Source organism: Podarcis filfolensis (assembly GCF_964270895.1).
Source record: "Podarcis filfolensis genome assembly, chromosome: 15".
NCBI classification, from domain to species: Eukaryota; Metazoa; Chordata; class Lepidosauria; order Squamata; family Lacertidae; genus Podarcis; species Podarcis filfolensis.
Genome location: NC_139618.1, coordinates 33,999,585 through 34,012,585, shown reverse-complemented (window position 1 = coordinate 34,012,585; position 13,001 = coordinate 33,999,585). Strand labels below are relative to the sequence as shown.

The window sequence follows — 13,001 nt, the reverse complement described above, 5'->3', positions numbered from 1 at the left end:
AAAAGTTCATTTATTTCAGTAATTCAATTTAAAAGGTGAAACTAATATATGAGATAGACTCATGACATGCAAAGTGAAATATGTCAAGCCTTTATTTGTTATAATTGTGATGATTATGGCGTACAGCTGATGAAAACCCCAAATTAACAATCTCAGAAAATTAGAATATTAAATGAGACTGAGCAATGCAGAAGAGCTGAAGGCTGCTATTGAAGCATCCTGGTCTTCCATAACACCTCAGCAGTGCCACAGGCTGATAGCATCCATGCCACGCCGCATTGAGGCAGTAATTGATGCAAAAGGGGCCCAAACCAAGTACATGTGCATGCTTCTACTTCTCAGAAGTCCAATATTGCTCTATTTGCAATCCTTGTTTTGCTGATTTCATTTAATATTCTAATTTTCTGAGATTGTTAATTTGGGGTTTTCATCAGCTGTACGCCATGATCATCACAATTATAACAAATAAAGGCTTGACATACATCGAGTCTATCTCATATATTAGTGTCACCTTTTCAGTTGAATTACTGAAATAAATGAACTACCGTATTTTTTGCTCTATAAGACGCACTGGACCACAACCTAGTTTTTGGAGGAGGAAAACAAGAAAAAAAATATTCTGAATCTCAGAAGCCAGAACAGCAAGAGGGATCGCTGCGCAGTGAAAGCAGCAATCCCTCTTGCTGTTCTGGCTTCTGGGATAGCTGCGCAGCCTGCATTCGCTCCATAAGACGCACACACATTTCCCCTTACTTTTTAGGAGGGGAAAAGTGAGTTGTATACAGCAAAAAATACGGTATATTCTAATTTTCTGAGTTTCACCTGTACGCTCTCAAAGAATTATGGGCATTGTAGTTTGTTAAGGGTTGCTGGGAACTATAGCTCTGTGAGGGGCAAACTGCAGCAACCAGAATTCTTTGAGAGGGGAAAATGCGCTTTGACTGTGGTTTAAAGGTGCATACTCTGTCTCAGACCTTTTTCCAGGTATGCGCAAGTTCCTCCTTTAGGTGCAGCCACACGGCTCTTCAGCATTGCTGCTAAGACCCCCTTAGATTTATTTGCTGAATTTATACTCCAACAGAACTCAAAGCAGCACAGACAGAGTTCCCAGGCCAGTGTTCCATCCAGGCTCTGATGGCTGCTTGGCGTCAGCGAGGTTGCTGCCCTAGGGCTGTATGCCTATTTAGGATCTTGCCAGGAACTCCTAAGATGCCTTAGTCCAGCATTCATCAACAATTCAGTTCAGAGCTATTTCTACAGTGTGCCACACCACCCAAGACTCCATTTGTGACACAGGCCATTGGAAGAGGAGACTCTTGCTAACTTTCTGAATTGGGGACTATTAAGAGGCCACGACTGCTGCGAAGGGGTAAAATCCTAAGGTGGAAGGAGTGGAGTAAATCCAAAGAAGGTTTGGATAGAAGAAACAAGTCTCTTACAGACACAATAAGTTCAGCAACTCTTGTGTAAATACTTACATGTGCCCAGCTTAGCTAAAGATGTTATTTTAAACCAATTTAGCTAAGCTGTTGCAATAGCCAACATAGATACTCTTAACTCCATCTGGTGTGTATTGATTTACTTTACTTCAATAAGAAATTGAGCTAAGTATAGTCATGGGCACTTAAAACTGTTAGCAGGGGAATGTTGACAGCCAAATGAGATTAGGTTCTGACTGCTAAGGAACTTTAGGAGCAGTTGGTAAGGAGATCAAGGCATCCAGTCCAAATGGAGTCTTTCACAGCCCAGAGATGAGAAGAAATCTTGTTGCGAGGCAGATGGGTGCAGGACAATTGGCCAACTTTTAAGTCTTGGCCTAACTAAGAACCAGGCATGGAGTTATAGGCTCAGTTTTAAGCTCTAAGCCAAATTAGGGCTTAGTGAGAATGTGTGGACTCCTGAAGAGACTGTGACTGCTTTGTTCCTCCTCTGGCCCTGCTGCTGGGAGCCATGGCTCAGTTTAAGTGTGTTGCTTGAATTCAAGCTCATAGTTTGTCTCTTCCAGAGATACCATTAGCAGTAAGCCATCGAACAATGATTGGCTGCAGCTCATGGTTTGTGCAGAGTGAGGCAAACCATAAATCAGGATTTGGACAACGCATTGGATGGGATGGAAACACTCCTGTCACTGGTATCACTGCCACTTACCTGGACTGGATGCTGGTGGCACTGTGGTCTAAACCACTGAGCCTTTTGGGCTTGCTGATCGGAAGGTCGGCGGTTCGAATCCCCGCGATGGGGTGAGCTCCCATTGCTCTGTTCCAGCTCCTGCCTACCTAGCAGTTTGAAAGCACGCCAGTGCAAGCAGATAAATAGGTACCGCTGTGGTGGGAAGGTAAATGGTGCTTCTGTGTGCTCTGGCTTCCATCACGGTGATCTGTTGCACCAGAAGCACTTTAGTCCTGCTGGCCACATGACCCGGAAGGCTGTCTGTGGACAAACGCTGGCTCCCTCGGCTTGAGAGATGAGCGCCACAACCCCATAGTCGCCTTGGACTGGACTTAACCATCCAGGGGTCCTTGACCTTTATCGTACCTACCTGAACTGGGCTTGGGTGGGGGAGCAATGAAGTTGGGGATGCATGGACACAACCGTGTAGAGGGAGCTGACTTGGGCCCCAGACCGTGGGTGCCCAGCAGCGTGCACGACGTGATGTCATTGCACGCTGCTTCCGTGCTTCCACAGAGGCAGCCGGGGGGGGGGATAGCAGACCATTGGTGCTCCTCTGTGGCCCCAGCAGAGGCCCAACAGTGGAGGCAGAGGGCGTAGCCAGTTGCTGCCATGGCACTGGAGGTAAGGTAGTGGACGGCCGTGGGCAGAGGCCAGGCACCCACAGTGAAAATTTTGTGATGCTCAGGCACCTAGGGTCCCCTGGAGTTGGCACCAGTGCACCGGTGGATGTGTCAGATGAGTTCTGCCAGGGCATGTGCCCTGCCTTGCCCCATCCAAGTCAGCTGTGGCAGTGTTGGGCAGGCAGCAAAGGCAATAGACCCAATTATGTTACAAATGCTGATATTGTCTTGCTTACCTTGAGCAAGAACCAACAAACGCAATAGAAACGAATAGTTTTTTTTACACAGTATCACGGAAAGCAATTAAAATGGCTTTGCCGGTTGAAGCACCAGTAGAGAAGTGCAGAAGAACAAAACGGCTTGTTGTTACAAAGGGCATGCAATACCCGGTTGCCTTGACCAGCCACTTCAGGAGCACAGAAAGAGAGATGTGGGGAGATTGTCTTCTGTGGAATGAAGGCAAGGGCTATGGGACCAGGCAGCATGCAGTGGAGGCCTGAACTTAATGCAAGCCTGGGGCGAGAAAGCTTCAGTGTACATGACTGAGGTTTGGACTACAGTCATACCTCGGGTTGAAGTAGCTTTGGGATAAGTATTTTTTTTGGGTTGTGCGCTGTGGTGACCCGGAAATAACGGAGCGCGTTACTTCTGGGTTCCGCCGCTCACGCATGCGCAGTCAAAATGTCATGTGCATGCGCAGAAGTGGCGAATCGCGACCCATGCACACACAAACGCAGGTTGCATTCGCTTCTGGATGCGAACAGGGCTCTGGAACGGATCCCGTTTGCATCCAGAGGTACCACGGTACTGCAAAAGTTCAGAGACCTTAATACAGGGGTCAGCAAGGTTTATCTTGCCTGGGCCGGATGGGTCCCACGGAGATCCCTCCATGGGCCAGATTACGCCCGCCCGTCTGTGGTTTATGACATCTGCACAAACATGATTTTCTTGCGTCTGTGCATGTGCAGACACAATTTTTGGCGCCGCGGAAGCGAGTCCTTGTGCTGCACTGCTTATGGGCCAGTCAAACAACCTCCGCAGGCCGCTTTTGACCCATGGGCCTTAGGTTACTGACCACTGCCTTAATACTAGGGTAATTAGAAAGGGAGGGACAGGAAGCAGGGGCAAGGTGCTCATCTGTCTCAAGGAATGGAGACACAGATTGGATGGGGTGTGTGGAAAGGGAAGACTAAATGCTCTGGTTCAACTTGTCCTGCACACCAGCCTACATTTTCTGGTCCTTGCACGTTTATACTGCAAGCAACACCTTAGGAAAGGTGTTTCTAAGGCGAAGGTGAATGTGTCAAAACCGTTACTTTGCTATTGCCGGGAAGTGTAATGTTGTTAATGCTCTATTTATAGGACTGAAACATTGTGTTTTTAAATGTTATGTCTGTTATTATGTTGTTGGTTTATTATATTGTTACAAAATTGTTCTAGCACTGGTTGGTTTTGAGATGTATTTCTGTTTTCTTTGATGTAAGCCACTTTTGATCCTGATTCTTTTTGTGGAAAAACGGCATACAAATAAAATGATGATGATGATGATAATGTTACAAGACACTCTGGCCTCCCCTATAATGTAATCAATTGAAAACAATCCATTCTTCATTATTAAGCTTGTTTATCTTCTCTCTGTTGTGGACATAGGTCTACAAGAGTGTCAAAAAGCACAAACATGAGCCAGGTGAAACATGGAGATAGTTGCACCTATTTCTATTAAGTGGCAGCTGGAGAAAGTACAGTTGTGATTGCAGAAGTGTGTTATCTAAATGTGCCATCCAGCCACATGCGGTTTGCATGGGTGAGGCAGCTCATTTTCTCCATACCAATACAAAAACTCAAGCACTGGAAAGGAGCGCAATAAAGCGTGTTCTCCTTCACGGAGAGCACGAGTTGTGGTGGTGTTAACAAGACACCTCTCTGTTGCTGGGCGGGTTAGTTTGGATGGCCACCGTTGTGACTGGGCTCCTCTGGTTGTTGGGGAGAGTTTGATGTTGCCAATTATTGAGTGACAGCCTTAGGTTATATATTCCCTGCATGCAGCGTTGAGCTTCCTCTATTGGTTGGTGGAGGGGCATGGATTGGCTGTGCCTGCCCCTCCAATGCTGCTGCTGCAAGGGAATTCCGTTAAAGGAATCCAGGGGCTCACCATGCTTTTGTCTGCACCCCTGTCAAGGGGACTAGGGCCACGCAGGAGCCCCTGGGAGCATTTGGGGAGAGGTGAGGGTCTGGCACCCAGCTCCATTTACTCCCCAAAAATGTTTTCCCTTACTGACTTCGCAGGCTTGTGGATGGGCAGGTACACATAGTCGCAACCAATGCCTATGCAACCACTCACATTTTGTATTTTAATAAAGTTGTGGCCAAAATTATGCCAAAAACCTTAAACAAAATTCCTGTGTGAAGTGTGAATTTATTTAAAGGTGGCTTGGGACCTCGACACGCAAAAGCACCAAGGCATATAGTTTTGGCACCAGTTAGCATCCCCTGCTGGAGACATAGAAAATAAGGCAGCTTTCAGATCACCAATAAGGCAGGAGGCAGGAGCAAATCTCATTTGTGTGGTAGAGACCGAAGCTTTAGTTTTTCTTTTCGGCATCGCTGGCTTTGATTTTCTTGCCTAGCCACATCAAGTCGATGTAGAGATTACGTTCCAGGACAGCGGAAGCACAGAGAATGGCTCCGTGTAGGGCTCCTGCGAAACCAGCTAAAAGGACATCCTGGCCTAGGAGAAAACAAAGAATATCACTGCCACTTGTCAGGCTCTGCTCGGTCTGTCCTCTTGTTCATCACATCCCCTTGTCAACAGCCTGGAATGTACATACTTTCCGCTTGGGAGAGCATCACGGGGCTACAAAAAGGCACTTGTGTAGCCAGATGTCAGGGACTGGCTAGACGCTGACTCAGGAGAGGCAGTGCTTTGCAGGGACCTGTACCAGCCAGCTGGCAAGAATCACAGGCAGAGGAAGATTCAGAGCTGGAGGCTGGAGCCCAGGCTGGGTCAGAAGAAGAGGCAGGTCAGGCGAGTGAAGGGCCAAGGGCTTCCCCAGCCTCTCCTGAATGACTGTCCCCTAGACCATGGGTAGGCAAACTAAGGCCCGGGGGCCAGATCCAGCCCAATCACCTTCCAAATCTGGCCCACGGGTGGTCTGGGGATCAGTGTGTTTTTACATGAGTAGAATGTGTGCTTTTATTTAAAATGCATCTCTGGGTTATTTGTGGGACATAGGAATTCGTTCACCCCCCCCAATATAGTCGGGCCCCCCCAAATGTCTGAGGGACAGTGGACCGGCCCCCTGCTGAAAAAGTTTGCTGACCCCTGCCCTAGACTGGCCCCCAGAATGTTCTCCTGAATGACTGTCCCCTATTGAAAAGGAAGCAGCCAAGGAAGTTTCCACACAAATGCAGTCTCTGTCTGTGTGCCCACAACCCACTGGGGGAAGGTACATAAACTAGTGGAGGGCAGGGGTGCCCACTTGAATAAAATATTGGGTGGGCCCAATAAAATTATATAACAGAGGAAAATTATATAATGGAGGAAAAACTGGAGGAGAAAAAATAAGGAACAATATGCAGCAGTAAAGGAAAACTGAAATGAACCAGAGAAAGGGGCAGGGAGGGATTTCGCTGTGCAACGTATCATTTGTTTGTCTTGATTTGTGCAGATATTGCAAAATTTAAAATGATAAATAATAATAATAAAGTTATCTGTGTCCACTTGTCCAACCAAACCCCAAAAGCCTCAGGAATTTGGGCAAGTGTAAGGAACTGGAAAGAGAATGTTCAAATGCCAAGACCTACTTAGGAAACTATTCCTCCTCTGCTGGCCCACTCCCTCCCTAATGCCTGCCCCACTAATGTAGTTTTTGTGCTCCTGTGTCGTGTTCATGCCACTGAAAAAAACAGCAACACTGTTCTTTCTTGTTTTAGAATTTCACTTTTGCTGCCTTATTTTCCTCACCAATCAGCAACAAGATCCCCAAATCTTGAACACAGGCCCAGTACAGAAAAATTATCTATTCTATGCCCTCGAGTTGAGGCAGGGTGAAAGAAATAAGAGTCATTATAACGGCCAACAGTTGCATTACACTGGAAAAAGTGAGGAGGTAGCATTTACCTGTAAGGTAGAGGTTTGGGACAGGGGTCTGAGGTCGTACTGTTGCCATGAAGTCCGGCTGGAAGCGAGCCATACTGTGGTTCATGCCATACATCTCTCCTCGCGGAGAAGCTATGTAGTGCTTATTGGTGAGAGGAGTTCCTGCAGAGACACACGCAATCTGAACAGAGAAAGATCAAATGTCCAGGGAGCATTATTACTGCTAATTCATTTTCACCTCATCAGACAAAAAATAGAAAAGGTACTCCTCCATCTCCATTAGATTACAATAACTATTTGCCAACGCCATGTTTCTGGAAGAGTCCTATTCTACATAGTAGGGACAGAGAACCTTTGACCTTGTGGATGTTGCTGGATGCCAACTCTCGCATCATTGCTGGCCTTTGGCCGTAGCTGATGGAGGGCAGAGATTCTTCATCTCTGATCCATACTACAGTGGTACCTTGGGTTACAGATGCTTCAGATTACAGAGGCTTCAGGTTACAGACTCTGCAAACCCAGAAATAGTACCTCGGTTAAGAACTTTGCTTCAGGATGAGAACAGAAATTGGGAGGCGGTGCAGTGGCAGTGGGAGGCCCCATTAGCTAAAGTGGTACCTCAGGTTAAGAACAGTTTCAGGTTAAGAACACACCTCCAGAACGAATTAAGTTCTTAACCCGAGGTACCACTGTATACACTAAACCCATTCTCTGAACATTGACCCTTACATAGCCAAAATGGCACCATCACCGTACAAGAGCAGGCGACAGCAGGCTTGGGGGAACTCTGTGTGGATAAATACGATAACATTTGGAATGAATTTATACAAAATGTACTAGGCTGTTAACATTTACATAAGCACTAGGACAATGACACTATGCCAATTTATACAAGAATGTATGGGAATATCGTATATTGCTTTCTGTGTGTGTTTATTTTCATTTTTATATGTATCTCTGTTGTAGTTTTTCTCCCTCTCACTTTTCCTTCTTTGTTTTCTGTATCACTTTATTTCTTTTAACTGAAATCACCTTAATAAAATATTTAAAATTATTTTTTAAAAGGTTTGCAGAGGACCAAAAAAAAGGTATTAAAAAAGCAGGCAGCATTAGGAGGGAGAATGCAAACTGAATACTGGGGTGGGGAAATGGAATGGAGCAGCCAGCCAAAGCTTGCTGGCCCGCACCCTGGCTTTGAACACTCTACATGGCAACTCTTGGTTGCAGGTCCTACTTGCCTTTCATAATGTTCATTTATTTATTTAGTATATTCAACTATTATTGCCTTGGCAGAAGGGCTGTACAGAAAATGGATGACAAAAATAAAATAAAAGCTGCTTTGCATAAAAACCAGGATTATAGGAAGCAAAATTCAGCCTAAAGACAAGCAAGCTAGCAAAACTAACATCTGTTTAAAACCAGTAACGGAATACGCAATAAAACCAAGATTCTGAAAAAAAGCCACTTAAACCAAACTTTCACTCTCGGCACAGAAGCAGGAAGCAAAAGGGCCAGGTGTACTTCTCTCAAGATCCTGGGTACCACAACTGCTAAGGCCCTCTCCTTTATCTCAGGCAGTGGTGGACCTGAACTCCAAGGTGGAACAAAGGTCCTAGGCAGGCTGGTCTCAGACTGTTTTAAGGCTTTAAGGGGTTATTTGGACCTGAACGAACACGTAACCAGCGAAACATCAAATAAGTGGTCAGCAGGACTGAAGCAGAGTTCACTTTACTTCTTGCTTATTAAAAGAATGTGTGGTGGTGGTTGGAGAGGAGGAAAGTCAAACCAACGCTGCTGGTTGCAATATGAGTTAGTTTCCTTTTTTGACCATGAAATAACCACAGAAAATGTTCCAGACAATAATGGGAACTCTCGTAACCACACGGCAGTGGAAGAAGCTGTGGTTAAGCTATGTGTGAAGCAAAGTTCATACCCAGGATGAGAAACAGCATCAAAGTAAGGTAAAAGGTAAGATAAAGGACCCCATAATGGTTAAGTCCAGTCAAAGGCGACTATGGGGTGCGGAGCTCATCTCGCTTCAGGCCGAGGGAGCCAGCGTTTGTCCACAAACAGCTTTCTGGGTCATGTGGCCAGCAGGACTAAACCGCTTCTGGCACAACTCCATGACAGAAACCAGAGCTTACGGAAATGCCGTTTACCTTCCCGCTGCAGTGGTACCTATTTATCTACTTGTGCGGGCGTGCTTTTGAACTGCTAGGTTGGCAGGAGCTGGGACAGAGCAACAGGAGCTCACTCCGTTGCGGGGATTAGAACCGCCAACCCAAGAGGCTCGATGGTTTAGACCACAGTAGCACCCGCATCCCTAGCATCAAAGTAGAGCATGCTAACTGTAAGATAATAAGAAGGCTTACGGGAATGGAAACCACAAAGAAATAAAGTACGAGGTTGCTTAGCAAACATTATGAATGGGATATAACTTCTGCATAAAAGGCGGGACAAGCTGGGAGGGAACAAGGTTTAGAACAGCTTATGTGAAATTATAAAGGCTGATGTTTAAGGGGACACGGGTGGCGCTGTGGGTGAAACCACAGAGCCTAGGACTTGCCGATCAGAAGGTCGGCGGTTCGAATCCCCATGACGGGGTGAGCTCCTGTTGCTCGGTCCCTGCTCCTGCCAACCTAGCAGTTCGAAAGCACGTCAAAGTGCAAGTAGATAAATAGGTAAGGTAAGGTAAACGGGAAGGTAAACGGCGTTTCCGTGCGCTGCTCTGGTTCACCAGAAGCGGCTTGGTCATACTGGCCATATGATCCGGAAGCTGTACGCCGGTTCCCTTGGCCAATAAAGTGAGATGAGCGCTGCAACCCCAGAGTCGGCCACGACTGGACCTAATAATCAGGGGCCCCTTTACCTTAAAGGCTGATGTTGCCGTTGGATTGGGGTCTCTCTCTTCTACATCAAGAGGTAGAGAAGACACCATTCTTGTACAAGAATAAGAATCATTTGCTGACACACTGACAGTGGTCTTACCTGATCTTTTATTTGAGGGTAAACCTTCAAAACCGTGTCCATTATGTTGTCCACAAAACTGTTTTTGAAGGCCTCATACACCGCTCCCCTCTTAGAAACCTTTTCTTCCTTCCATTCCTCAAACCATTCATACTTTGCAGCTGTCAGGACAATTAGAGTGGACTTGCCTATAATGAAAGGGATATGAAGACATTCATTAGCGATGTAGTTGTCACAAAGCGGCATCTCACAATCCTATATGCACAGATTTGTAAGGTGTCAAGTGAGGATATGACTCATGCTGGGGTTTCCTGAGGCATCGTGCCTCTTCTACCGCAGGCACAGCCAGGCTGCGTACAGCAAGGCTGCCCTCTAGGCTGCAGAACTGGCCTGAATGCTCTCAGCAGCTGTTACAGCTCTTTGAAGAGGAAACAGTTCTTGGAATCCATCCGTCTTGAGAAACAACAGAGTTTTCATCCAGGGCGAAGTCACAAAGCTGCCTCAGCAGCACCAAAGTGATTTTCCCAGGGTGCATTTGGAGCTCCTGGGCTGCCCAGAGGATAAGACCCCCTTTCTCACTGATGTGGTCCAAAGGAAAGCAGAGCTTCACACAAAAACATCTTGGAGGTCCCGGGCCACAGGGAGGTTAGGCTGGCCTCAACCAGAGCCAGGGCTATTTCGGCTGTGGCCCCGATCTGGTGGAACGCTCTGTCACAAGAGACTAGGGCCCTGTGGGACTTGACATCTTTCCGCAGGGCCTGCAAGACAGAGCTGTTCCACCAGACCTTTGGTCAAGGCACAGCCTGACCCCCTCCTTTGGTAATCCTCACAGAACTCTAGCCCAATGGTTGCCATTAATTTGATTCTGAATTGATTTTAGAATGAATTGATTTTAGAATGCTGTGTTACTTTTATTGTTGTTAGTTGCTCTGAGCCCGGCTTCAGCTGGGGAGGGTGGGATATAAATAAAATTTTATTATTATTTATTTATTAATATGTTTGGCACCAGCTTAAGGAGGCATCCAAAGCGCCATCCAACCGCCTTAGGGACTCGACTCTGAATTTGTATAGGGTTTACTCCTTAGCCTTTTCTTATTCCACAAGGCAACGGAAGTTCAGGATCAGAGTCTTCCTTCTCCTAGATGGGTTACCTTCCCCGGCAGAGGCCCATCTGCCCCTCACTTCCTCTATAGCACGTGCAGAAACTTTATTCTTGACTGTTGGAAGCAGGCCCTACAAAACCCTTTCTTCTAGGCTGGTAGTTTGTTTTTTGTTTTTTATTATCAATTTTATCATAAATTTTATTATAAATTTTATTTTCCATACAACAACAACACAAAAATATCAAAAAATAACAGTACACTAAACACAAAAACCAACATTCAAAAAATAAATAAATCCATATCTTACAAGTTAATAATATAAACACTAAAAAGAAAAACAAACGTTGACTTCCACCAATCCCACAGCACCTCCTTTACCTCTCATTGTGCCTTTCTGTTTTCCTGTTTATCATCTCTATCCTAGCATCCAGATATAAATCCCTCTTTCTTATCCTTTCACTTCACAAGGTTATTCCAGACTCAGCCAGATTTCTGTCCTCGAACCTTGACTTTTAAGGTATTCATTTAGACACTCCCATTCCTTTTTCACTTCACTTTTGGGTTTTTGTCTTATTATATCTGTCAATTTGACTAATTCTAAATATTCTGAAAGCTTACAAAGCCACTCTCCTCTAGGCTGGTAGTTTGAGTAGTTTCCCCCTTTGAGTAATAACGCAGACTCTGTCTCTTTATGCTGCAGCAGTGATCCAGTCCAGTATCATAGCTGTCAACTTTCAGATTTGAAAATAAGGGATCAGCAGCCTCGAAAATAAGGGATCAGCAGCCTCACCTGTCCTGGGGACAGATTATGGGATATCTAACAATCCGGGATAGCAGCGGGAAGCAGCGGGAAGCGGCGCTGGAATAAGGGAATTTCCCACAAAAAAAGGGAAGGTTGACAGCTATGTCCAGTATCTGTCTGACCTCCAGCCAGAGGTGGAGCTAGCGGCTCCAGCACCCGGAGCGGTGCACAGGGGTGGGGCTAGCCCATAGCTGTCAACCGTCCCTTATTTGGTGGGAAACTCCCTTATCCCAGCGCCGTGTCCTGCTGCTGTCCCTTACTGATGATGTCCCTTAAATTTCCTGGGCTTCAAAGGAAGCAGCTCCTCTCCCTCCCTCCCTGCTGGCCAGGGAGGAGGGAGGCTCCAACTGTGTTGCTTGGCTGCGTTGCTCACCCAATAAGGAGTCTAAGAACGACTGGGGGGTGGAGCTTGCATGCCTTGTGCTGATCAAATCGGCCGCGTTGCCTGGGGACTCGCCTTTGCTCAGCGCTTCCCAGCGGAGAGGTGACGGTGGTTTTCCTTGCTGCATCCCCTTTTCTGGGTTGCTGCACTGTGGGAACCACCGCTTGAGGCTTCGTTTGGCTGTTGGCTGGGCTTTCTGCCTTTGGCTCGGAGGGGCTCAGAAGCTGAACATACCTGTGCCCTGAAAATCCCTTATTTTGGCTGCTGATACCTTATTTTCGAGGCTGCTGGTCCCTTATTTTCAAATCTGTAAGTTGACAGCTATGGGCTAGCCGCCCGCGGGGGCGGGGCTAGCATCCCAGGCGGCGGGGCGGTAATGTCACCCCCCTTCAGGTATGACACCCGGGGCGGACCGCACTCACCACCCACCCCTTCCTCCGCCAGTGCCTCCAGCCTGTCCTTGAGCAGGCCTCCTGCTATCGGCTCTCATTTCCTTGATCTGATAATCTGCTCTCCTGCTTGTTCATGACCATGTCTCTGGCTCATACGCCCACCATCCTGGATCAAACCCAGACTGAAGCAAAACAGGATGGATAAAAAGAAAGTCATGCAGGGCACAGTTAAACGATGCAAATCCCTCCCACAGGAAGCAGCGATGGCTACCAACTTGGACGGCTTTAAATGAGGTTCAGACAGATTCATCGAGGAGAAGGCCAGCCACAGCTGCTAGCCACGATGGCTGTGCTCTACCTCCGTGGCTGAGAGGCACAATAATAATAATAAATTTTTATTTATACCGCACCCTTCCCAGTTCAGAAAACCGGGCTCAAGGCGGCTAACAACAGATTTAAAACAC

General features: G+C 46.7%; 1 protein-coding gene across 2 annotated transcripts in view; it reads right to left on the bottom strand.

Moving 5' to 3' along the window:
- Nucleotides 1–5,188: 5,188 nt before the first annotated feature.
- The window catches only part of LOC310750454 (all-trans-retinol 13,14-reductase-like), a 22,166-nt gene continuing 14,353 nt past the window's right edge, over nt 5,189–13,001 (bottom strand). Inside the window, exons 9-11 of one of the 2 annotated variants that reach the window (XR_014542097.1) lie at nt 9,880–10,046; nt 6,913–7,053; nt 5,189–5,520 (exon numbers count right to left, since the gene is read on the bottom strand). Coding sequence is in view for 1 of the 2 variants with exons in the window: in XM_083588636.1 (XP_083444762.1) it covers nt 5,375–5,520; nt 6,913–7,072; nt 9,880–10,046 (473 nt within the window). In the remaining variant the exon portion in view is untranslated. Of the gene's footprint in view, nt 5,521–6,912; nt 7,073–9,879; nt 10,047–13,001 lie in introns of both variants that reach the window. The other variant, XM_083588636.1, reaches the window with a different exon arrangement.